Source organism: Sarcophilus harrisii, chromosome 2 (genome assembly GCF_902635505.1).
Source record: "Sarcophilus harrisii chromosome 2, mSarHar1.11, whole genome shotgun sequence".
NCBI classification, from domain to species: domain Eukaryota; kingdom Metazoa; phylum Chordata; class Mammalia; order Dasyuromorphia; family Dasyuridae; genus Sarcophilus; species Sarcophilus harrisii.
This window is the reverse complement of record NC_045427.1, coordinates 489,513,010-489,540,906: the sequence shown is the minus strand read 5'-3', so window position 1 is coordinate 489,540,906 and position 27,897 is coordinate 489,513,010. Positions and strand designations below refer to the sequence as shown.

General features: G+C 40.1%; 1 protein-coding gene across 1 annotated transcript; it reads right to left on the bottom strand.

The window, feature by feature from the left end:
* Nucleotides 1–20,653: 20,653 nt before the first annotated feature.
* On the bottom strand, nucleotides 20,654–26,761 carry DNLZ (DNL-type zinc finger). Its single transcript, XM_023494354.2, has 3 exons — nucleotides 25,975–26,761; nucleotides 24,111–24,250; nucleotides 20,654–21,398 (listed from the first exon to the last, which is right to left on the bottom strand). Exons 1-3 carry the CDS (start codon nucleotides 26,224–26,226, stop codon nucleotides 21,230–21,232), a joined length of 561 nt encoding a protein of 186 aa, XP_023350122.1. The 5' UTR covers nucleotides 26,227–26,761; the 3' UTR covers nucleotides 20,654–21,229.
* Nucleotides 26,762–27,897: the final 1,136 nt, after the last annotated feature.

Here is a 27,897-nt window from a genome sequence, read left to right as displayed (position 1 = left end):
CATGCTCTCCAGGCCCCAAGCCAAATGGGAGTGAACACTTCAGCAATAGTAGCTTGTCCTTCCTCTCAGTTCCCAGAGCAGGGCAGTGTAAAGTACTCTGGGCAGAGGGTGCAAATAGGACCCACAACAGTGCCCTCCAGGGTCCCTTCCTCCAATCCCAGAACAGTTCTCACTGGGGAGTCAGAAGAAGGGGTGTTCTGATTAATATTCATGAGATCTCAACTCATAATTCAACAGATTAGCCATCTCTTCCCTCCTGCCCTGAGTGGCTCTATCTTCCCCTTTACAACTGCTGAAGGCTGGGCTGGGCTGCTTCTACCCCTGGCCTCAGCTTTGAGGAAGATTCAAGAGTGGAAGAGGAAACCTATGATTTGACAGGGCAGGAAGGATGAAGTGTCAGAGAAGGAGGTAACCCCGTTACTCTACTTTTTGGACAAAGAACTATGGATCAGGGCTCCAAATCTACCAATTTAGGGTATTCCAGGAACCTGGCAACAAGAACTCTGGGCTTGGAAAGCTGCAGATCAACTAAGCTGACATTTAACAAGGAGATGATAATAGGGAGGATTAATGAAGCACATGTCTTCAATAGAAACGATTGGATCATGCAGTCCTATAAAAGGGATAATAAAGATGACAATGAACAGCCACTGGCAGTGGTGATAATTTCATGCAATCTAAAGACAGATTTTAAATTGCTTCCCTTCTCTGAAGACAGAAGCAAAATTCAAGAATAATTCTTTTACCTCTTAGAAGGTTAAAAGGCTCAGTGGATACAGCGCCGGGCTTAGAGTCGAAAACCTGAGCGCAAATCCAACCTTAGACATTTATGAGTTGTGTGACTGAACAAGTCACTTAATTTCTTTTTGCCTAGGACCTACCCTCTATTTGCTTCAGTATCTTCTACTGTGAAAATGGGGATAATAACAGCACCTGTTTCACAAGGCTGTTGTGAAGATGATTTCTTAAGAGATAATTCTAAAAAGTAATTAGAACAGTGTCTGGCACATAGTAAATCCTTTATATATGGTTACTCCTTTCCCTCTTTGAGACGGATAGTAGTTTAGCTTTCCCATCTCAGAGTGGGCTCTATCTTACCTCTCTCCATATCATTGAGGGTTTCTTGTACTAAAGGCTGGTGGCTGGTTGAGATTTTATATACTGAGTGCATGTCCAGGGAGGAGCAGCTTGAAAAAGAATCAAAATGAAGTATAACCACTTACTATCAATGTAATTATACTGTGCATCCAGCTTCTCCCTCTAACCCCAAACTAAAGTATCTTCAGATTTTTCTAGCTACTCCATTTCTTCTTTCAGCCATTTTAAAAATTCTAGTTTGCTTTTTCAAAGTATATTTCAAGTTAATTATTAACTTATTTTAAACATTCTTATTTTTAAAAAAAATTCTGAGTTCCAATTTCTCCCTCCAGACCCTACCCCACCCTTTGAGAAGGCAATCAATAATGATATGAATCATACATGAGAAATCCGGCAAAACAATTTCCCCATTAGCATGTTCTCCAAAAAAGCAAAAAAAAAAAAAAAAATAAAGGTAGTAAGAAAATTATATTTCAGTGGATAGCATTTTTCATCATGAGAATTTCAGAAGAAGTTTGCTTTTTCGGAGTTCATGATTTTGAATCATGAGTTCTTTGGAATTGTCTTGGATTGTGGTATTGCTAAAAATAGCTGTTATTCATAGTCAATCACTATAAAATATATACTATATATACATATATATAGTATATATGTTATATACTATATATATTTATATATATATACACATATAGAGAGTGTTACTCTATAGTTTTTCTGGTTCTGCTCACTTCACTTTGCATGAGTTAAAAAACTTTTCCGGTTTTTCTAAGAACATCCTGCTCATAATTTCTTATAGCACAATAGGATTTCATTGCATTCATATACCACAACTTGTTTAGCCATTCCCCAATTAATGGGTATTCCCTCAATTTTCAAATCTCTACCACCATATAGAGTTGCCATAAATATTTTTGTATATACAACTCCTTTTCCTTTTTCTTTGATCACTTTGGGAAATAGACCTACATCCTACCCATTAAGCTGCTTCACTCTGCTCCACAGATACTTTGGGAGTCTGTTACTATCACCTTCCTAGAGAAATGTGCCTAAAAGAGAATGCTTCTTTTAGGCCAAAAAGCATGCAGTTTGAGAAGGACTATCTTTTCACTGAACAGAGAAAGAGATAAAGATGGCTTGGGATGAACAAGAGAGGTGTTTCCTAGCCTTTTTATTGCATTTTCAATGTTTGGCTCTTCTGTGAGATACTGAATTATTAAAAAATAAATATATGAGGTTTTGGTTTCTGTCATACTTTTTCCTTTGCCTGCTCAATGTTCACAAGAATCTGAAAAAGGTTCTCTGCTACTTGAGACAACTTTGACAATGAGTGGCACTTCTAAGTGTCTGAATTTGACCTAGGCCCAAGGAAGTCCCCAAGCTCTATTGCCTGACTCTGGGAACAGAATCATAAAAGGTGAATTTTTCTATGTCATAGTTTTGTGAGGTATCACCAAGTCACATATTGACTTAATAGGAACCTCTTACCTTGAAATATGCTCTGCAGGGGTCCTCAAACTACGGCCCGCAGGCTAGACGCGGTAGCTGAGGACGATTATCCCCCTCACCCAGGGCTATGAAGTTTATTTAAAGGCCCACAAAACAAAGTTTTTGTTTTTACTATAGTCCAGCCCTCCAACAGTCTGAGGGACAGTGAACTGGCCCCCTATTTAAAAAGTTTGAGGACCCCTTGTCACTTCACATTCATTCAAAGAGCCCCAATCCAAAAACAAAAAAGGGGAAGTGAAAGTGATGTGTCCTAGTGGTCACATTGGCTTCTGAAAAGGGAAATGCATGATGCCTGGGGTGGTCAACTTAGTGGAGGAGGAAGAGGAGGAAATGTAACCCTGATGGTAGAAATTAGTGAAACTTCTTATTTCCTAAGATATACTCCCTCCCCTCTATGAGTATGTCCCTTTCCCCTAAGCATGTCATTTCTCGTTCACAAAAATACCACCAATGCAATTAGAAGCAGGTGTGGAGTCTGGAACTCTACTTCCAAGAGTTTTGTTGTTTTTCAATCATGTCCGATTCTTTGGGACCCCATTTGGGGTTTTCTTGGCAAAGACACTAGAGTGGTTTGCCATTTTCTTCTCCAATTCATTTTACAGAAGAGGAAATTGAGGCAAACGGAGATAAGTGGCTTGCCCAGGGTCACATGTCTAGTAAGTATTAGGGGCCAAATTTGAAAGATGAGTTTTCCTGACTCCCCGCCTAGCACTCTTTCTACTGCCCCACCTAGCTGCTAAGAGTGACAAACTACTAACATTCCCTTTGTTGATTCAAAGAGGGAAAAGTATCTGCTGGTTATGTTTCTGAGGCAGCTAAGACTTTTCATTTGTTCTAGTGCCTCCCTTTTCTGATCAGATGGGATGGCCCAGAAACTAGGATAATCTTTCTTTTGCTAATAAGGTTCTTCTGGCCATTGATAGGCAAAATGAATATAGACAGACAGAATTTATCTTTGTTTTTTTTTTTTTTTTTATTACTGCTTGAACAGTTTTTCCTTTGAAAATAGGAAAATAAAAGTTATAAAATCAGCAGGAACTTTGTGTGTATATTTTATTTTCCACCCTCTCCCTTACCCTGATGTTTTAAAATATGACAAAGCCCAAATCATTTTTTTGAATATAAAATCATAACTTCAAAAAATTTAAAGAACCAAAAAAGGGGACAAATATTGATGCCAATTCAAATGCCAAGCTGAGTGTTTTGTCTTTGTAACCCCAGCACCTGGTGCAGTGCCTTGCTCATTATCAATTCTTAAACATTTAATGGATAGAACTGAGTCTTGTACTGAGTCTTGTCTGTGATCCTTTTGAATAATTTCTTTTCCTGCTAAGATTATTATGTTGAATTTTTAAGGGCAGTAAATATACTTCTCAACTGCCATATATATATATATAGATAGATAGATAGATATAGATATAGATATAGATATAGATATAGATAGATAGATGGGTCCCTGAGCTGGTCTGGAGTCTCTTAGTTGCACAAATGCAGAAGAGCAAGAGGTGATAGAGAACAGCCCAGATATGTAGGGCACAGAGAAGCCATTCCATTTCAGCAATCTATGTTCCATTGTGTGACTCCCCAGTTAACAAGGTAAGGTTCTTCACAGTAATAATAATTGCATTCAATGTGTTTGTATCCCCAGAACTCAGCCCAGTGTCTGATATACAGTAGGTGCTTAATAAATCTTGCTTGCTTATGTAATTGGACAAGTCACTTAATTTTCTGAGCCTGTTCTAAAAAACAGGGATAACCTCATTCTGCCTACCTTTCAGGATATCAGATTAAAGGCAATGGATGAGGAGGTGTTTTGTAAACTATGTAGTACTATATAAGTGTATGATGTCATTATCAATTATTGACACCAATTGGGGTTTGTAAAACATGCTGCTTTTAAATTTCATCAGGCTATAGAGAAAACACACAGTGAAGATACAAACTGACCTTCTATGAAGCCACCAAGGTAAGTCCTGTGACGCAAAGCCCTTGTAGGGTTGGCATTAGATATGTTTCATTAAAACTTGGATAATTAACTCCATCTAATCTAAAGGTCAATGGAAAAATGGGTGATAGGTGTGAATAGTCTGTAGCAAATTACTTATCAGTGAAGAATTATACATCAAAGGCCCCAGGAAGAAGGATGGCATCAACCAGCAATGGGGATCAGGAAAGCCCTCTGGTAAAGGTGGCCTTTTTTTGAATAAAATCAGACATTCTATAGTGTAAAGAAGTGCATTCCAGGAATGAAAGGCAGCAATTAACTCTGTGTTTCAGCTTGGGTGGGTCCCTTTTCCTTCTCAGGGGTTGTCTCCCCACCTGCAAAATGAGATGTTTAAACTACATGACCCCTAAAATGTTTTTCTTAACTCTGACATTCTAAGATCCAGTTCAGGGAAGGGCTGCCAAACCCAAGGTCACTTCGAGGATGAGTCCCCAGGCTCCTCTAGCCCTGCATTCTTTCCACTATTTGTCTCATGCTGGAATGAGGCACAGGATAGGAATATCCCTTCCACGTGGTGGCTTTCCCTATCACAGTTTCAACATATTGTTGGTGGACAACCAAGTAGGATTTATACCAGGAATGCAGGGCTGGTTCAAAATTAGGAAAATTATTAGCATAATTGACTATATCAATAACCAAATTAACAAAAACCAAATAATTATCTCAATAGATGCAGAAAAAGCATTTGATAAAGTTCAATATCCATTCCTATTAAAAACACTAGAGAGTATAGGAATAAATGGACTTTTCCTTAAAACAGTCAGTGGCATCTATTTAAAACCATCAGCAAGCATCATATGTAATGGGGATAAACTGGAACCATTCCCAATGAGATCAGGAGTGAAACAAGGTTGCCCACTATTGTTGGAATCTTTACAAATTGTTAAGCCATTAGAGTTGAAAGAGACAATAATTATCTAACTTGGCATGGTTCAATGATTGATTTGATATTGGAAGGAGATGTTTTGGGCCAGAACTTGAAACAAGGTACTAAGTACAACCGATAGACAATAATGCTTGTGTTCACACTTCCCTTGAAGTTCTTAGGGCCAGAGAGCACTCTGGGAGATAACCCAGAATCCCATTCTCTCCAGAAGGAGGAGTTAACCTTTGAGAGATCATATATATAGAGGAAGCTCTTAGAGCTTGAGAGAGTTACTTGGGAACATTCCCAGGGGTCGGAGAGGAGCACTCTGGGAGGAAGCCCACAAGCCCTATCTTCGAGGCAGGAGAGATTCATCGTATCTTCTACCTTGGTGCTGGCTGGAGTTGGAAGGACAAACCTTTGGATTTGGAGACATTCGGGCGGAGCTCTTAGAACCAAGCAGAGAGATAGGCCTCTGAGCTAACCGGGCTATACTGAGGGATACAATAAAAGATCTGAACTTTTATCACCTGGCTGTGTTTTGGAAAAAGAACACCACACACTATCACAATTACTATTCAATATTGTATTAGAAATGCTAGCTTTGGCAATAAGAAAAGAAAGATTAAAGGAATTAGAGTAGGTAATGAGGAAATAAAATTATCACTCTTTGCAGATGATATGATGGTATACTTAAGAGAAACCTAGAGAATCAACTAAAAAACTATTAGAAGTAATTCACAACTTTAGCAAAGTTGCAAGATACAAAATAAATCCACATAAACCATCAGCATTTTTATACATCATTAATAAAATCCAATAGCAAGAAATATAAAGAGAAATTAAAATAACTGTTGATAGGATAAAATATTTGGGAATTTATCTGTCAAGGGAGGGTCAGGAACTATATGAGCAAAAACACTTTCCACACAAATAAAGTCAGATCTAAACAATTGGAAAAATATCAAGTGCTCTTAGATAGGTCAAACGAATGTAATGAAGATGACAATACTACCTAAACTAATCTATTTATTTAGTGCTATACCAATCAAACTCCCAAGAAACTATTTTACTGACATCGAAAAAACAACAAAATTCATCTGGAAGAACAAAAGGTCAAGAATTTCAAGAGAATTAGTGAAAAGAAAAGCAAATGAAGGTGGTCTAGATGTACCAGATCTAAAACTATATTATAAATCAGTGGTCTTCAAAACCGTTTGGTATTGGCTAAGAAATAGAGAAGTTGATCAGTGGAATAGGTTAGGTTCACAGAACAAAATAGTCAATGACTATAGCAATCTAGTATTTGACAAACCTCAGATTTTGGGATTAGAATTAACTATTTGACAAAAACTTCTGGGAAAATTGGAAACTGGTATGACAGAAACTAGGCACTGACTCACATCTAATACTGTATACCAAAATAAGGTCAAAATGGGTTCATGATCTAGACATAAAGAATGATACCATAAACAAATTAAAAGAACAAAAGGTAGTTTACCTCTCACATCTGTGGAAAAGGAAGGAATCTGTGACCAAAGAAGAACTAGAGATCATTATTGATCACAAAATAGATAATTTTGATTATATTAAATTAAAAAGTTTTTGTACAAACAAAATTTAATGCAGACAAGATTAGAAGGGAAGCAATAAACTGGGGAATCATTTTTACATTCAAAGATTCTAATAAAGGCCTCATTTCTAAAATAAATAGAGAATTGACTCAAATTTATAAGAATCCAAGCCATTCTTCTATTGATAAATGGTCAAAGGATATGAACAGACAATTTTCAGATGAAGAAATTGAATCTATTTGTAGCCATGTGAAAAGGTGCTCCAAATAACTATTGATCAGAGAAATGCAAATTAAGACAACTCTGAGATACCACTACACACCTCTCAGATTGGCTAAGAGGACAGAAAAAGATAATGACCAATGTTGGAGGGGATGTGGGAAAACTGGAACACTGATACATTGTTGGTAGAACTATAAATGGATCCAACCATTTTGGAGAGCAGTTTGGAACTATGCTCAAAAAGTTATCAAACTGAGCATACCCTTTGACCCAACAGTGTTTCCACTGGGCTTATATCCCAATGAGATCTTAAAGGAGGGAAAGGGACCCACATGTGCAAAAATGTTTGTGGCAGCCCTTTTTGTGGTGGCTAGAAACTGGAAAATTAATGGATGCCCATCAACTGGAGAATGGCTGAATAAATTAAGGTATATGAATGTTATAGAATATGATTGTTCTGTAAGAAACAACCAGCAGGATGATTTCAGAGAGGCTTAGAGAGAATTACATGAACAGATGCTAAGTGAAATGAGCAGAACCAGGAGGTCATTGTACATGGCAACAAGACGACTATACAACAATTAATTCTGATGGAGTGGCTCTAGACGACTATACAACAATTAATTCTGATGGACTGGCTCTCCTCAACAATGAGATGATTCAAACCAGTTCCATTTGTTCAGTGACGATGAGAGCCATCTACACTCAGAGAGAGAACTATGGGAAATGAGTGTGAACCACAACATAGCATTCTCTCTCTCTGTTGTTGTTTGTTTGCATTTTGTTTTCTTTCAGTTTTTTCTTCCTTCTTAATCTGATTTTTCTTGTGCATCAAGATAACTCTATAAATATGTATACATATATTGGATTTAACATATATTTTAACATATTTAATATGTATTGGACTACCTGCCATCTAGGGGATAGGGAAGGAGGGGAAAATTTGGAACAAAAGGCTTTGCAAAAGTCAGTGTTGAAAAATTACTCATGCATATGTTTTGTAAATAAAAAGCTTTAATAAAAAATTTAGAAAGAACCATATTGCTGGTGGCACAAGAAATTAAATGGGAAATTGGAGTGAGTTTTGCAGAAGCCACAGACAACACACAAAGGCCAACGATGATACAAAAAATGTTTAGGAACTCAGAAATGCATAACTATATGTACAGTACTATATAATATCAACTATTTTATCTTTTAATACCATAATAATTCAGACTTCTTCTCTGGTACAAAGAGAAGGCCAAAAAAATTTTACATGGATTTTCCAGATCACTATCCTTACAGAAAACTATAATTTGTTGGGAGGTGGGGAAAGGAGAAGGAGGGAAAGATCAGAAGCAAAGATTTCAAATAGGCTAAATGGAGTCTTCTGGAGCTTTAGCAGGAGGAAGGGCCACACCAGAAACAAAGTTTGCTGACTTTCCATCTCTATGCTTGGCTTGCCCAGGTTTCCAAGGCTACTTGGATCCTCTGAGTCCAAGTGAAACAGCAGTGTAAGATAATAGTCAACAAAGCAAATCTGATCTGACATTAATAAAAATCCAGTGTCCAGAACAAAGGAGGTCAGAGTCCTGTTCTCTGCCTCTATCTGATAGATAGACTGAATGAAAAGTGTTCTATTTGAGCTGGCCCATTTTAGGAAGGTATCCTAGTCCCAAACAGCAGTTATGGGGGCGGAGAGGTTCCATAAAAGAAATAGGCAAAACAACACTGTAAAAATAATAATAGCTAGTATTGATTTAGCGCCTTAAAGTTTTCAAAATAATTTATACACAATATCTCTATCCCTCGGAGGTAGGTGCTGTTATTATCCCCATTCTATCAATGAGGAAACTAAAGTTAAGTATTCCTATCCACCACTTCCCTGTTTTTATAAAGAAGAGATATTTTATTATCATGCATTATTAACTAATGCATAGGGAAGTTCAAAGTATAAGAAAAACATGGAGAGAGAGAGAGAGAGAGAGAGAGAGAGAGAGAGAGAGAGAGAGAGAGAGAGAGTAGCTAGAGAAGTGTAGGGGCAATGTGAGAAGAAAGGCTGAGAACAAGGAATATCACTCTTGCCAAAGTGGTCAGTCACCAGAGCCTCAGGTCTCAATGGTTTTTAGGCCACATTAGGAAGGAGATAAAGAGGGTCAGATCACTAATATTCCTTTAGAAAAATCACCTGTAGCTTTGACCTACCTGGCTCTGTCAGGCTCTCCATCACTCCTCCTAATCAGTGCATGATGCCTTTGTAAAAATGGGTATAGGCTCTATAGAAGACTTGGTACACGCCTTATATGACACCTCAGACACTGTACTAGAGTAAGCAGCCCAAGACTCTCATGTGATACTTCCTTGAGCTGACAGAAGGCCAGGTGCCTCTTCATTAATTACCCAACTAGAGAGTGTAATATCTGAGCTGCCCAAAAGACAGTACATTCAAGTCACCCAGTCAAGTGATCTTTTCCAAATTGCTCTGGCCCCTGCTTAAAATAGCCTTCCCTAAAGATTACAATATCCCCATGGGCCACCAAATACAGTTTTGCATGGCTTCTTATTTAGGTTCTGAATTCTGAATAGTATAACTGATGAAATATTCATACTACCTGCCAGCATTAATAAAAAGCTTCTTGTGTACAAATATAACAGCATTTTATCCACATAATAAGGTTGATGCTATTAAGATTTCCCATTTTACAGGTAAGAAAACTGAGGTAGAATAGAGATTAAGTGACTTGTCCAGGATCATACAGCCAGTGTCTGACCCATTCATTGTCTTTGTACAGTGGTTCTTCCATAACTTTTTATACCTCAAGTCTTTCATGACTCTCTCCAGAAAAAACTAAGGCCATTTGTTATAAAGTCCCTCTTCTCTCTTCTTCATCTCCTATCACTCAAATGTCTTCTACCACTTTCTCCTTATTCATACTTGTCTCATATGAGTTTTCCTGACCAAGGCAAACGCTTATATCTGCTCAAGCTATGGGTCCCACTGGATCTCCTCCAACAGATCAAATCCTCTGTCATCCCCACTATCACTTATCTTCAGTGTTTTCCTATCTACTGCTTAATTTTTTTCAGTCTACAAACATGCCCAAATCTTTCCCATCCTGAAAAAACCCTCACTTGAATCTTCTATGCCTGCTAACTATATTCCTGTATTTTTTTCTGTTTTCTGTAGCGTTAGCTTAAAACTGTACTAAGATTGTTGGGACATCCTGTAGTGTAGACTAAAAGCATCCACACCTTTTTAATCTATATAATTGATGTTCCTACCTTTTCATAAATCTTTACCTAGAAAATCTATGCAAGCTAGAGGCCTCCCTCTGATTTTTTTTTTTTTTTTAATGTCTTGTGGATACCAGTAAAGTTCATGGGCTATTCATCTGTCACCCCTCATTCTAGATATATGACCAGTCTATTCCAGACATACATATAACTAGAACTAGGATTATGGATTTAGAAGTGGAAGAGGCCCTTTGAAGTCGCATAATTTAAACCTCCCTTTGAAGAGTCAGAAGAGAGAACATATTGATAAGATCAAACCTCAATGTGATCTTAAAAAAAAAAAAAAAAGAATAAATGGACTATGAGGACAATCCTTGGAGAATGTGTGGATCTTCACTTCCTGATTTCAGTCCAAAAGACCATTTTGATGACTCAGAAATTTGTGATGTAAAATGATTTTTTTAAGTTTTCTAATTGGCTGTAGAACTGGAATAATTGATGACTCAGGGGCTGCTGAGTCAGAACTGAATGAACAAACAAAAGGGGCAATCTGCCCCTTCATTGCTTTTTTTGTTTTGTGACTATGAGAAAACAACTTAAAGCAAGTCTGGAGAAATGGGTGAAGGAAATGTGGCAGCCCTATCTCCCACCTGGCCCATATCTGATCTGTATCTTTTGTGTTTGCTTCCTTGATTAGATGACTGAACAGAAACCTTGAGAGATAAACATGAACATACATAGATAACAATCTTGTGAGTATTGCCAAAGCTGGAAAACCTATAGGAAGACAACTGATATCTTCCCTTCCCCAAGCACATGAGCAGAAAGTGGGGGAAGAGAACCAGCAACAGCCAAGTGACCTAGCCTATAAAAAGCAAAATGATCTAGCTGAGTCACAGATTGGCCCAATCCATTCAACAGAAATGCCATACTCTTAGATCTGGTCCACTGATCAACAGAGTAACTTATCCATCATAGAGACCATGAATCATAACATGATTTCTAGGGGAAAAAAGGACTTCTAGTCCCAGGAATCTAGAGTCTATTCTTTTGCCACACATTTTTCTCTCTCTGTGTTTTACTACCATATTACTTTAAATTAATCTGTATTCTCCCCAAGACTCTGTGAATATGCCTCAAATTTTTAAGGGGAATTTTTCAACTATTCTTGCTATACTTTCTCTGTAAATGAGTCAACTGATTGATCATTAATGGAGAACATATGAGTGGGGGACTCAGAAGCAATAATATTGGAATTATAGCTTCTTGTGGTAGCCTGTTCTAAGATTATTATTAACAACTCTTAGTGCAAGTACAAGTTGGAGGAGTAACCCAACTGAAATTCAGAGAAATAAATGACCTAAACAAGGTCATATGGGTAGTAAGTCACTGAGTTGAAATGCTCTGACTCCAAAATACAGCATTCTTTATACTTTGCCATTCATCATAGGGGTTGGGTAGGTGAGAGATGACTGGTCTGGAAATGAGAGACACAAATTTTTACAAAAATGTATGTTGAAAACTATGTATTTGGAGAAATAAAATACTATTGGAAAAAAAAAGTTACTTCCTCTCTCTGAGCCCCAGTTTCCTCTTCTGTAAAATGAGGGAGTTGAACTAGATGATCTTTCTGTCATCCTATAATCCTAGAAACTTCCTGTCACAATCCTATCTTCAAGTGTCTAAGCTTTTTCCTGAAAATGCCATGTTTCTAATTTCTCCAAGACCAACTGCTCCTTCTCTCATATCTCCTAGCACATAGCGCCCAAAGGAAGAGATGATGTATTCCCCTTTAATTACCCCCCAAGGACATTCTCCCTTCTTTCTTAGTTCAGTCACTGGCTCACAATCTCCTTCTCCCCTAATCCTCATACTAGGTATTTAATATTCCTGCCTCATACTAGAGATTTAATATTTATGATGATATTTCCTCAAATACCCTAACTTTCTACTTCTTTCATGAACTTACCTCCCTACTTTTCCACTCTACCTTCACTGTATATACATACACAGGCATTACCTAATTCTTGCTATTACCCACAAATGCTCTACTTCTACATGCAATAACTCTGAAATTCTTTTTATCATTTTATCTTTGTTAAGCCTTATTACTCTTAAACCTTTCCTTCCTTCACACAATGATTTCCAATTCTTCCACACCTTAGTACTTTCTTAGGTCATCAATCCTTTGTAATTCCCTTGTATGTATTGCCTTCTCTCACTAAAAATGTAAGCTTTTTGAGAGCAGATACTTGCTTGCTTGTAGTTGTATCCCTCTTGCTGCTTAGCATAGTACCTGGAAAAATAATTGTACATATGCATTAATATTTATGCAGCACTTCAAGGTTTGTAAAATACTATACACACATATACACACACTTATATATGTTATCTTATTTGATCCTTATAACTAGCCAGTAAAATAGGGGATATTATTATCCCCATTTTACAGATGAGAAAAGTAAGGCTTAAATGTCACCCAGAATCATGCAGCTGTTGAGGTTCAGAAGAGACTCCAAAAGGTTGGAGGACTCAGACCAGTGTTGTGAGGTGTCTCAAAAGAATTTGCAGGCTTGAACCTATATCCAAATAAAGGGGTAAAGTTTATTGTAATTGTAATGCCTATTGAAGTGGGCTAAGTTCCAAAAGAATTTAGCAAGGAACCAAGAGAAAGAAAATAGACTTATAGGACAAAGTTAGACCAGAGCTTCATATTACTTATTTGTTATTTTTTGGCTTACAGGTAGGTTTGAAGGATGGTCTTTTTACTATTGTCTCAGGAACTTGGTTATCATTGACTAACAGATTATCTGACAGCCAGTAATGTTTGTAGGACTATTTTAAGGTCAGAAAACTTTAGAATCATTGACAGACAAATTGTTAGAACAATAGCTCTCTAAGGCAGAGGGCCTCAGGATCACTAATATATCTTCCCTAAAGTCTAAGGGAAGAAATAGGATTATATTCCTAGGCCAGAATACTTTTACAATCATTGACAGATAGATAGTTAGAACAATAGCACTCTAACATATGCGGAAGACTTTAGAATCATTGACAAGATTGTTAGAACAAAAGCACTCTGAGATCAGGGGACCTTCTCACTGCTATGTTTCCCCTAGAATCTGTATCCCCATCACAGATATTAAATATCTGGGAAAGGATTTAAACTTAGATTTTCTTGACACCAAGTACATACAATATTCTATCTACTGCACCACCTAGCTGCCTCCTTAATATATGTTGTATCTATCTTTAATTATTAAAATTCACATTTATATAACAATAATGAGATAAGTTTAAAAGCACTTTACATACATTATCCCATTTGATCCTCATATAGCCTTTCAAAGTAGGTAATGCAAGTATTTTTACCCCTACTTTTCTGATGATGAAATTAAGGCCTAGAAAAGTGATTTGCCAAAGATCTCGGCACTCTTAAGTGGCAGAGGACGAATGTCTGTCTCAATTCTGAAGCTCTTGTCGTTATGGCACATTGCCTTCTTGCTTTAAGGAGTAATTTAATTCAACAATGTTTATTAAGTGTCTATTAAATGAAATGGTCTGTGCTCAGAACTGAAGGTCAGAGAGGGCAGAAATACAAAACTCTAACCTCAGAGAGAGATCATCATCTAGACCAGAAATCACGTGCTTGTACACAAAAACATAGGACAAGGCAAAATTCAAGGTCAAAGTGAATGACAGGGATAGGAAAATCTTATAGAAGTTCAGGAGGGACTTCCACCTGTCAAAGTTCCAAGGGGAGAAGATCTAGAAAAGCTAACGGTACAATCTAACCTCAATCTAAAATCCCTCCTCCACTGAACTTTGCCTTCACTGCAAGACATAGCCAAGTCTTGAATTAAATTTAACATTTATTAAGTATCTACTATATAACAAGCCCTGCAGATTCAAAGGAAAGGATCAGAGTCCCTGACCTCAAGGAGCTCACATTCTTCTCAAGAAAGAGTCCATGTATACCAATGAGTCAATACAAAGTACCTCCAAGAGGGAAACACTAATTCCAAAGGTCAAAAAAGGCTTCTGTAGGTGGGCTGGATGAGCAGAGCCTTGAAGAAAGGATGCTAAAAAGAGGTAAGGGGGATAGCATTTGAAGAAGTTGAATTAGAGGGCATCTGGCCATGAGCTTTCCCCAATACATGCTCCATAAGCTCTCTGCCAGATAGGGCTGGGAGACAGCCTCTGTAAAGGCAGAAAGGTGGAAATTGGAGGTAATCAAGTCACTATGCATATATTTAGTACTTAACGAGAATCTGCTCTCAAAGCACTTGTAGTTCTTTTATACTCTGATATGGGGATGATATAAATAACGTCATAATTAGGAATTCCAGAACAAACCTCTCTCAAGTTTACTTCAGTCCCTCACAGGAGTATAAGTTCCTTGGATCTTCCCATCCCAATTTTCTTCATTTGAATAAAAAAAGCTTTTATTGAGTACTTAGTAGATACTAACCACATGGAAAAGAACTGTATATACAAATAGAAAAGTGAGATGGTACTTAATCTCAGGAAGCTCAAACCCCAAAGGAGGAGCATAAGGATAGAAAGTCCCAGAATTCCTAAGGGCATGATGATAGTCACTATAGGACATGGATTGTTGGGGCACATAAGTAGATCACAGGACAATATCTTGCTTCAGAATCAGGTAATAAAACCCAGACATTTTAGGATTTAATTTTTGGGCAAATGCTCTGTGATTTTTTTAAAGAAAAAAAAATTTAATCTTTATTTAATCCTGTTCACGAGGTATGATAAGGTGACAGTAATTCAATGTTTCCAAAGCAACACACCAGGAGTGCCAGAAGACTAGGGAGCACTGAATGAATATTGGAATGAGGTAACCAAGGATTGATCTTAGGGATCCTGCCCCTTGTTAACCCTAGATTTGTACCAGGAGTGCTGATTCTTGCCGCTGACTAAGCAGCACCAGGGATTTACTGGTATTTCTTAGTGAGGTCAAGCACTCAGGCTCTTGGGTCATCCTCCCCTGAAATCCTAGATCCCCCTCCAAAAAAAAGCTTTCCTAACTAATTGGCATCTGCTGGAGCTTTCCATGATCATTCAGGTTGGAAATCTCAGCTCTATGGGGCAACTCAATAAACACTGATGGGTGGATCATGACTAGACAATTAAAAACCACACAAAAGAGCAACTCAAACCTAAAATAAATGGGTTCCAGCTTAATATCACTTGAAGAAACAGAGATATCGGCTCCCATCTCATCCAAGTGGGTCTGGAAGCAAACAGAGTCAAGAGGGAGGTCATGTCCAGATTCCAGCTCCTAAAGTTCAGAATCAGGTTGTGAGGCAAAGTCAATAGGAAAGCTAGTTATTGCATCTAACTAGCTTCCTGCCACACACCGTTTTGCTCCAGTTTTACCTGGAGACACAGAGACCACACCCTGTAATTGATAGCTCAGAGATTAGAGAGCATCAATGAGACTGTTGTGGGAGAAATATCTCCTCTCTGAGTGGGTAACTGCTGCCAAAATATGTTTACCACAAAGCAGAAATTATAGAGATAAAAACCTAGGTTCTATTATTATACTCAAGCATAGGTTGAGGCCTCAAAGAAAACCTAAACAATCAACAGGATTCAGACAAGGTCTCTTTTAGGAAAAATCATGCCAGTTACAGAGAAATGATTTATTTACATATTACAGTCTTGTGCCTTCATTTTAGACCATAAAAATTAAGAGTCAAATTCACAATAGTATATTTCCTTCAGGGTCATAAAAATTGAATAACCAGTAAACAAAGTCATCATCTCATACATCCCCTAAAGGAAAAACTTTGTTTTATAAACTCTCTAGGTGAACTAAGTCAGGTTACAAATTAAATTACATTTGGAAGGACTGCAAACAGGCTGACTGTGAAGAAAGATTTACATGTTTCCAAGGAGTCAGAGATAGTTGAGGTTCTTCCTTTGGCTTTTTAATCTAAGGAATGTTGAAGGCTTTCAGTATATTTTCACATCCTATGGGACAAATTTTGGTCAACTCAACAACCTTTCAATTAGGAGAAATGGCCCTGACCTTCCCCTAACATAATTATTCTGTGAGTCAGATTTTGGTCAGACAGGGTTAATATTAACAGAAGACAGATTATTAGTTAAACAAAATTTGCAGGAGGAATGGTCCCAAGTTCCAAATAAGAACAGGAAATTTAAAATTCCCATAATAAGACACTTCCCCAGAATTAATAAATGAATTTGCTTTCTTCATTAGACAATAATGTTTCTTTTTCTTTCTTCTTTTTTTTTTTTAAATAGGGGATGTAATCATAAAAGCTCACCCTGAGGCCATGGTGTCTTGACTAAGGAGTTCTCATAAAGCCAACTCTATCTAGACAACCCAGACCATAAACTATATTTCAATCCAGCAACCTTCTGGCTAGGCTATTTACATATGCCCTCACCCCCTTTCCATCTCCTGCACTGAGAAGAGTAGCAAAATTAACCCTATCACTACTTCCACTCATCATCTCTGTAACTTCCTAGAACATAACACCCTTCCCTGGCCACCATTCATCCTCTATCTGTTGTTTCTCCTACCAGAATGTAAATTCCTTAAAAGTAAGGATTATTCATCTTTTTTATTTGTATTCCTAACATTTAATATGATACCTGACATATAGTAAATACTTAATAAATTTTTTTTCACTTATCATTCTTTCTCCTCATCCAGAGGAGTCTATTTCTGCACATAAAAACCTGGAAAAAGCAAGACCTTCTGAATAGTTAAAGAATGCTGAATTTTAAGTCATAAGTCTTGTGTTCAAATCATAACTCTACTACTTCCTATGTGACCTTGAGCAAACAATTTTACTTATCTGGGTCCCAATTTTTCATCTGTACAATTAATCTGTTGAACTAGATGATTTCTAACGTGCCCTTTCAGCTCTGAAGCCCATAAACATGGGTTTGGCAGTTGTTGACATAGGAATTGCTCAGTTTCAGGAATAAAAGAGTAAAGGACATGATAATAGTCTCCTTACCCCCACCACTCCAAACCTCCCATCTGGCTAAAGGTTACTGTGGAGGGGAATAATAGCTGGTTGTTCACCAGGGAAAGGACAGGGGGTAATAGATAGGGAGTACACCTCCCCCCAAACCCTATAGAGAACAATAGGAAATCGTTATTCTGCCTCCCACCCAAGGAACTGCATTTTCTAGCCACCCCCCATTTCTGGGCAAGAATAATTGTCTAGGCATTCTGGAACCATTGTGTTCATTTAAATTGCTAATTCTCTAGCTCAGTGACTTCAGCAGAATGAATATCCGTAGGAGAATGCCCTCAGTAATTAATGCTGAAGGGCACACGTCCCAGGGCACTTGTAGAAATAAGTACATTTTTGGCATCTTGTAAAGTCAGGGAAATGGATTCAAAATAATTTACATATAGTCTAGCAGAAAGAAAACTGGACTAGCCCTGGACTGGAAGTTAAGAGATCTGGATTTGAGCCCAGGATTTGCTATTTATGAGGTGACTCTGGGCAAGTCACTTTACTCTTGTAATTTTGTTTTCTCATCTATAAAAAAGAGAATGCCAATCATTACCCTGCTTACCTCTTAGGATTCTTATGAAGGTCAAATAAGACAAAAGTATCTAAAACACCTTTTGATTGTTAAGTATGACATCCACATGTAAATTCAAGTGGAATTTCCTAAAACAAGGCAGCCTGCATCTTGAGTGAGAAAATAGGGAGCCAGTCCTGTGTCATGTGGAAAGCATTGTCCTGGTGAAGAAGTATTAGCTTCTAGGGGAAACAGCAACAATTTTGAGGTCCCCTAACTTTAGAGGGCTTCTGCTTTAACAATGTCAGTAATTCTAAAGTTGTCTGGCTTTGGAATCTGTGATCCAGAGGTGTTCCCCCTCCCTCCCCCGCCAACCTTGGAGTACTATTGTTCTGGCAACCTGTCCGTCAATGATTGTAAAAGTCTTCTGGCCTAGGAATATAATATTTCTTCCCTTAGACTTTAGGGAAGATATATTAGTGATCCTGATGATGCTGTTCTAGTGGTAGAGAATTGATGTGAGAATCCCCCGGTCAGAGGCGCAGGTCCAACACGAAAAAATTTGGGGACTGAAATCTTAGTGGCAAAAAAAGGAAGTTTTATTTTTCACTAAGAAGTTCTGCAAAGAATGTGTTAACAGAAACCTATTTTATGAGCAAATCTTGGAGTCTGGGGGCAGTTTGAGCTGATTATCAGACCAAGATCTCCCAACTGAATGAAATCACTTTGAAGGCTTTTTCCCAGAATTTGGAATTTCCTGAATGGGGATCCAGCTACCTAAAAGATCAATGGGAGGGGATGATTTGCCCAAGATCTCCAATTGAATGAAGCCGCTTAGAAAAAGGCCTATCTGGAAAATATGCCCCCTCCCAAACTCTCTGGTCAGAGAGTTTCAGAGTGATTATTTTATAGATTAAAGGGGACACAATTTCAGAATTCACACTGCCTCCCCCCGACTGAGACTCTCTAACCTTAGAATACTATTGTTCTGCCGATCTTGCCTATCAATGATTCTAAAGCCTTCTAGTCTTAGGATAATTCTAGATTTGCTGATCAGTGATAACCAAATTCCTGAGACCACTACTCAGTTTTACCTCTAGGCCATAAAATTAGCATATTAATGACATGAAGAATTGGATAAATGTATCTTCTTGCTTCAGGTTCTTTGCTAAATTCTTTTGGACTTTAGCCCACTTTAACTACCATTACAATTATAATATATTTTGCCCCTTGACTTGGATATGGGTTCAAGCCTGCAAATTCTTTTGAGACACTAAATGACATCGGTCTGACTCCCAACCTCTTGGGATCCCTTCCCAACCTCAACACTGGGATACTCAGTCCCTCATCCCAGGAGCATAGCCAGTAAGTAGTTTTAGACTTGAGAGAGGAAAAGCCCCATCAAAATCCTATCTCTAAAGCTCACTAGAAGCATGACCATCAGAAGGACAACCTCCCCAAGTCTGCTTCTGAACTCCTGCTGATGTAACTTATTGCGATTATTATTATTAATATCATTATTATTCATTTGGTCAGATCACTTTCTTGTTCAGGCTCAATTTTCTTGTGGCTCACAATTATATGACACTTTAGGATTTGCAAAGCACTTCTAATTCAGTGTCCCAAAAGTCTCAGTTCATTTTCAAGCTTTAATATATGTAAAACCAGGGCAGCTAGGTAGTACAGTGGAAAGAGTACCAGGTTAGAATCAGGAAGATGTGAGTCCAAATTCAGTCACAGACATTTGCTAGTATGATTCTGGACAAGTCATTTAACTCTGCCTGTTTCCTCATCCATAAAATGAGTTAGAAAAGAAAATGGCAAACTACTCCAATTATCTTTGCCAAGAAAACTACAAAAAGGGTCATGGAAAGCCAGACATGACTGAAAAAGGATTAAATGAATGTAAAACTTCAGATTTAAGAGTATAAAACTTCAAATTTTACAAGATTTTTGGGACATCCCTGTATATGATCTCCTTTGACCCCCACAACCTTACTAACTAGTGATCAAGAGGCAAGTGCATCAAAATGCCCTCTTATTATGGTCATTCTGGTACTCTGAGCATCTTAGGATGGGGTACCTTTAGTAGATAGTATCTTTGAGTTGTGTGATTGGAAATACTCATTATCTGGTTGGTTGGCCATCCTTGTGACAAGAGCTTCATCACATTTGTCTGGGCCAGATCTTGGATGCCAATTTGCTCTTAGACTGTCTGTATCTGAAGCCCCTGGTTGAACAGGCCTTCTGGCAAGGCAGAACTCCTGGTCTTCTGGCATAGAACAAGTCATCTCCATGCCCAAAGAAATTCTGAACAAAAACTATATAGTGGATGACTACTACAAGGCACTTCAGGCCTTACCATCTGCCTCAGCCTTATGGTCCATAAATCTCCAGGACTTACAAGGTACTTTGACATGCCCACATAAGATAAAGATCTCTGGGCCTTGCCATCAGACCCAGCATGACTTCCTCAGGACTTCTGGCCTTTCTATCCCACTTTACTTGAGTTTTCTTTTACATATAGTCTCTCTAAATTAGAATGTCTAATGAGTTCTCTCTTTGAGAGTAAGAATGGGGTCAACTTTTTCTATTCATATCCCTAGCACTTAGCAGGGAAAGATACACAATAAGCATTTAATAAAGGCTTATTTATTCACTTCAATGATAACAATGAAAGAGGATGCTTGTTAACTCACACCAGTCCCTCAATTGGTAGAAACGGGTGATATTGCAAATAATAAAAGGGACTGAGAATTTTTAGATAAAATCACTCAGATTGAGATCTCAACTGCCTCTGGGATGTTTGACCACTAGATAGACTAACTTCCCAGTACCTAAAATACAGGGACCAGGTTGGTCCACCTCCATTCATATCCCACCGCTGGCAAGTTTCTATTTCCATAACTACACAAATGTACCCCCACATTATTCTGACTTGTGAAGACACGAGTCTGTGAAGCTTAAGTGCCCTTAGGTCCATACAGCTAGCGTACAGGGTTACCCAAGGCCTAAGGGCATTTTCATAATACTAATTTTTCTCAGTTATAAGAGTGAGTCTAAATAGACAAAATCTCAAAATGGACACTGTACGGTAGAATTTTGAAGATGATTCATTTTTGTTTATAAAAACAAAAGCAAAATCTCTTTTGTTTTTCAGCACAAAGATAAAATGGAAAAAGCAGGGGAAAAATCCACATTTCATCTGAATCAGGCTGGGTCCTTTTTTGTGGCATCTGTAGGATCAGAGTTGCTTTCCCCCTCTGAGGGAGAAGCAGATTGTGGTCCAGCTTCAGCCTCCGAAACAATTTCGAGAATCTCTTCCCCCGTCACTCGCCTCACCTTCTCTCCTCGCGCTGCCAGGATTTCTTCAATGTTTCTACAAGACAAAGTGTCCCAATGTGAGGCTATGATTGTTAGCTTTTCTTCATGCTCAATCAGAATTACACATGAAATCTGAACCTGAAGTCTGAGGTTCAAACCCTGGGGGTTTGAATCCCTTCCATCTTTGTTGACTCTCTAGAAGGTAGTAACAGCCTAGTCTATGTCTGCTTTGCTTCCTCTCTCTCAAAGAGTGTACAACCGACAGCAGGTGCTAAAAAATTGTTTGTTGAATGAACTCAAAAATCAAATCAACACCCTATATTCCTAGATCTGTAACTAGGGAACCATGGAGTATCAGAAGGAAGAGAAGATGGAAATATTTAATCACTCCTAAGTTCAGAGCTGGCCCTAAGCAAAATTTTCAAATAAATTTCCATTTTCTCCCCCTTTTCTTTCTGTTGACTTCTCTCCTTATCTAGGGGACTTTCTAACGAGATCCCTGGGTACATGAAGCCCTGAGCATCCAAGTTTACCAAACCAAAACAGACTGAGCAACTGCAAAGAGCTCCAAATTTCAAAATACTTTTCTAGGCAATGAGGTGGCAAGTGGATAGGGGGCCAACAGTCAGGAAGACCCAACTTTAATTCCAGTCTCAGACACTAACTTTGTGACCCTCTCAAGTCACTTAACTTCTATCTGCCTCAGTTTCCTCAATTGTAAAAGTGGAGATAATAACAGCACCTACCATCCAAAGGACTCATGTTCAAATGAGACATCTGTATACCCTTAGTACACTAAATAAATGTTTTGTTGTCACTCTCCCCACTTCCACTTCCCCTAATCAAAAATTGTCATTCCTAAATTGTAGCTATTGAAAATAGGGGCCTGCAAAGAACTAGAAAAATTATGAAATGTAAAATGGATAATTTTGATTACATTAAATTAAAAAGGTTTTATATAAAGAAACAAACAAACAAAAAACCCAATGCAGCCAAGATTAGAAGGGAAGCAGAAGGCTGGGAAACCAATTTTTTACAGATAGTATTTCTGATAAAGACCTCCTTTATAAAATGTAAAATACTGAATCAAATTTATAAGAATATAAGTCATTTCCCAACTGATAAATGATCAAAGCACAGGAACAGAAAATTTTCAGATGAAAAAATTAAAGCCATTTATAGTCATATTTTTAAAAATGCTCTAAATCACTATTGATTAGAGAAATTCAAATTAAGAAAACTCTTGAGGTACTGCTTCATACCTATCAGATTGGCTAAGATGACAGGAAAAGATCGTTTATATTTTGGTGGGGATGTGGGAAAACCGGAACACTGATGCATTGTTGCTGGGAGTTGTCAGGTGATAGTCATTTTGGAGAGCAATTTGAAGCTATATCCAAATTGTACAATACAGAACTACAGTGATCCAAGACAATTCCAATAGACTTGGAATGGAAAATGTCATCTCCAAATATAGAGAAAAGACTAAATGGAGACTAAATATGGATCAAAATATAGTATTTTCACCTTTTGGGTAAGGTTGTTTTTTCTTTCTTGTTTTTTTCCTTTTAGTCTGATTTTTCTTGCAAAACATGACAAATGTGGATTGTATATATATATAACCTACATCAGATTGCTTGTTATTTTGGAGAGAGGGAGCGAAACAAGGGGAAAAAAATTGGAACACAAAATCTTACAAAAATGAATGTTGAAAACTATCTTTGCATGTATTTGGAAAAATAAAGTACTACTGAGGAACAAAAAAAAAAAAAAAAAAAAAGAAAATAGATGCCTATAGAGAACTAAGTTGTCTGAACTAAATCTCATTAGAATATAACTTATGGACATCTCTTAACTCTCAAAAGGAAGGAAGGCCATTCATTTTTAAATACAATGCTTACTGAACCAAATTATCTGACCTTTGTTGCTATTCAAGAAAACTTTTTAAGTTCTGCTTTTTTACAATGGCATGGAGTCAATTCTCCCAGCACTGACAGCTTCCTGACCTATAAGAAATCTTCTGGATAGTTGGAAAGTTGGAAAGAAGGTTCTCTGGATGGCTAACCACATAAAACAATATATCTCTTTAAAAAAGAAAAACTTCAATTTTTAAATTTTTTCCAATTATGTATAAAAACAATTTTTACATTCTTTTAAAAAAATATTTGAGTTCCAAATTTTTCCTTCCTTCTCCCCACCCCACTCCGATTAAAAAGGCAAAAAATCTGAAATAGGAGTAACAAGTTATCTTAAAATTTCTTTCTTAACATTATTTTAACTAATTTCTGAATATTTCAAATGATATGGGTATGACTGTGGAGAAAACAAACAAAATTCACACTCCATTTGGAAAAGACAACATACTGGACTGGGTGTCGGGAGATCCAGGTTCCAGTCACAAATGCTGTTTACAAGCTGTCTAATTTGTGGCCAAGTCCTTCACTTTTCTAGTCAAGCCTTAGTTTTCTCATTTGCAAAATGGGAATAATACAGTGCAAACTGCCTACCTCTCATGATTATTGTGAAGAAAACACTTAGGAAGATCTTTAAAAGATAAAGAAATAACAGTTATTATTATTACTAAGTGCACCTGCATTTAACACAAATACTCACATCTTGGGAATATCAGAAGTCCAGATATTGGTGAATCATGCGTCCCAAGCTTCTTTTTGAAAAACTAAAAAACTTTTTTCTGGATTATAATTGGGATTGATTCCAGTACTTACAAAAGGGACTAAACTGATTTCCATGAAAACTGAGTACTCACTTCTTCCCTTCCAGGTCTGAGAACCAGCCCAGGTTGTCAGCAATGATATGGTGGTTCTGGCAGCTGGGACACCGTACGATCACCACACCTTTATGATAGGCAAGCTTGGAGATCTTTTTAGTTGACCTCGTCCAACAGACCTTAGAGAGAAAGCAGCACTGTCAACAGGTCACCATCACCACGCCCATCACGTTCCCACAACATTCTGCCCTTCAAACTGAGGGGTTTCAGCCCAATTACCCTCCATCTGGAGGACATATCTGCTAAGGGAGAAGGGACATGATGTAATCACTGGAAACAACACTGAACTTGATGTCAAGAGTCCTGATCTGCTGGGAAAATTCACTCAAACTGAGCCTCAGTCCCCTAACCTCTAAAATGGGCACACTATTTATACTACCTCCCTCAGCAGTTATGGTGATGAAAGTGCTATGTAAAATGTAAAGAATCCATAACTGTGAACTGTTTTATTATTTCTCCTTTGGCAGCCTCGGTGAGGGTTGAACACACACCTGTTTCCTCAGCTCTCCCCGTGCTTTAGGAGCAGTCTAAGGCCTGCTTACACTTACTCATATCCCTCCTGGCAGTGCTATCTCATCGCAGCCTTAGTCCTCCCCTCTGAAGTCCAAGGCAGGCAACGGCCTGTGCCTGCCCCTCCCCTGCCAGAGGCCGCCACTAGCAACGATAATACTTCGCATTTCTAGAGCCTTTAAAGTTTACAAAGACTTCGGCCCCAGCCCTCACCCAATAGCGGGTAGGTGGCAGGCGGGAAGTTTCCATTCCTCTGGCAGATAAACTGGAGATCGGAGGAAAGCAGCGCCTGGAAATCATCCGAGGCCCCCAGCCTCTCCAAGGCTGCTCCACGTCTGCAGCCCTAGCACCGCCCCCCTCCCACCCCCGCCCCCCTCTGCCTCCCGTTCTTCTCCTGCCGCCGCCGCCGCCGCTCACAGTGCCGGGCCAAGCGCGGCGCTCGGGCCTCCCTCCCATTCGCGCCTCAAGCCTGTCGGCTCTGAGCCGCATCTTCCCCTCTCCAAGCCAAGTCAGGCAGGCCTTTATGAAGGCCTGGCCCAAAGGTTTCCCCAATCTCTCGGGCCGCTTCTCGGCGTCCCCCAATCCCCCAGCCCTCCTCTCCAGCCACGGATCTGCCCCATCTCTGCAGGTCTCCCTCCCCCACTTGTAACCCCCAGATGGTGGTTCCTGAACCTCTCTGCCCCTGCTTTAGTTCAGAGAACTTTGATACCTCTAAAGCAATAAGAGGGCAATAAAAGTCCCGAGCTCCTAGCCCGAGGCAGGGGACGGTGCCGTGCGGCCAAGTCCTGCGTTCTGACCCAACCGCCAGGGTCCTAAGGGACCCTGGGCAAGTCACTTAGTCCCAGCTGCCTCCATTTCTCCGGCGGTAAGAGAGGGTATCTGCCTTCCGGGTTGTGGCGAGGAGGACGGAACCGTAAAGCGTTCGGCTCAGTGCGCATTAATGAATCGTTATTATGAAAAGAACCCTATCCCTGTATGTCATTCCACCGCCGGCCGGGCAAAGAGCCCCAGAGCCCGGGAGCGGAACTTCCGCTTCCGGAGCCACGGGGTGACCCTGGGCAAGTCATCGTCCCAGCCGCAGCCCAAGTGCGCCCTAGGGGGCGGGGCGCGGCGGTCCCAAGCCAGCCCTCTGGCAGGGGCGTCCGTCAAGTTCGCGCACGCGCGGCTTCCACTCGGAGGCCCACGCGGTTCGGACCCCCGCGGTCCCACGCGCCAGGCTCCACGTCCTCCCCACGCGCCAGGCTCCACGTCCTCCCCACGCGCCAGGCTCCACGTCCTCCCCCCGCCCCGTTCCGCAGCCTTCAGTCTCCGCCTGCACACGCCAGGCACCCACCTTGCAGGTGTAGACCAGCTGGTAGTGAGAGGCCTGAACTCGGCCCAGCTCAGCCGCAGAACCGGGGCCGGAACCTGGCCCCGAACTCAGGGGGCGCTGCCAGCACCGCAGGCCGCCCGCCGGACCGGACCACGGCCGCCTCTTCCCAAAACTGCCTCGGACGCATCCCTGAGGTGTACTTGGCCCAGAGCTCTTGCCCGAGGTGCGGACCAACCGCCCCAACCGCCAGCCCCACGTCGCAGCCCGCTGCATGCTTCCGCCCACTTCCGAATGGGCGGGCGAAGCCGCGCCGCCGCCATCTTGAAGTTGGGCAACGCCGTCCCCTATGGCAACAGCAGCCTAGCTCTTGATCTCCCGCCGCTCTGCCCCCTGCCGGCTGGAGCGGCTCCTTGCAGCGCGCTTCTGCGACTTGGGGAAGCGTTCCTGGTATTGAGAACTGGGAGCAGAAAGCGCCCCGCTTCCGTCTTCAGAACTCTAGGCATTGTGGTTTAAGGAGAATAATGATGCCTCAGTCAGTGGCCGGGGGAGAGCCACCAGGACGGAGAGGGCCTTTGAGTCCCTGTTAGAAGAGAACTGGTCAAAGGAACCGGAAATAAGCCAGAAAGACCCAACCCGGGGCTGTCTTGATGCGTTTAAGGGGAGGCCCAGAGGGCAGGCCTGGAACGCTGAGGAGAAGCTGCCTCTGAGCTCGCTGATACTTGCTAATACTTAGAGTTGTCCAAAAGTAGAATGGGTTCTTTCCCGAGGGCGAGGCCGTCAGAGGCGGTGACCACGTGTCCGCTACGTCATGGCGCCGGGTTTCGCATGGATTGGATCGCGTGGTTAATGAAATCGATCACAAACATTTCCTTTCAGACTTTGCAGTGTTGTGGCCAGACCGCAGACTCCGGAGCTAGAAAGAATCGGAAGAGGATAGATTTAGAGCTTGTAGGGGCCTCTCTTCGGCTGGGAGGGGGGAGGGGGTCACTTGGCCAAGGCCACACAGGTAAGAAGCTTCCGAAATGAGACTTTGAACTGACGTCCTCCAGCTCAGAGCCAGGGCACATTTCAATGTACGACGTCACCGTTCTGCGCCGCAGTTTCCACTAGAATGAGATTGCCCGAACTCTAGAGTCTGTCGTCACTCCAGCTTGCTTCCCGCAGCTCTCTGGTAAAGGGCGTTGGCGAGGCAGTTTGTGGCTGGGGAGATAAGACAGCAGAGAAGATCCGCTACTCCAAGTTCTGGGCTGGGATCACCGATATAGATCCCAGGGGGCCTCCCAGACCTGTCTCAGATGAAGAAATTGAAACTATTTCTAGTCATATGAAAAGATGCTCCAAGTCATTATTAATCAGAGAAATGCAAATTAAGACAACTCTAAGATACCACTATACACCTGTCAGATTGGCTAAGATGACAGGAAAAAATAATGATGAGTGTTGGAGGGGATGCGGGAAAACTGGGACATTGATGCATTGTTGGTGGAGTTGTGAACGAATCCCATTATCAACCAATTAGCAAGCATTTATTAAGCACCTTCTATGTGCAAATGTTTGGGGCAATTGCACCTACCCAAACTGACTGCTCAGGAGTCGCTCCAAATGATGTACAGAAAGAATTTATTAGAATCTGGAGAAGGGGAACGTCCTGGCCTGTGGGCCCAAAAGGACAGCAAAGATACCCTCAGGAGGAGAGTCATTCACTTGAAGATGCTTACAGCTTTTATACATTTCAGACAAAGGACCCCCCAAATCCCACCCTCTATAGGTTGTGATTGGTTACATAAACCTTTATCTCCCTATTTGGTCAGTGGAATGCAGTGGAAAAGGCAATATACAGCTTCGGCCACTTAATTCCTTCTTTGCACAATGGAATGCAGTCCAGGTCTCATCTAAAATCTCGGGACTGGGGCCTATAGGCCTGAGCTACTTTAGTGAACAGTC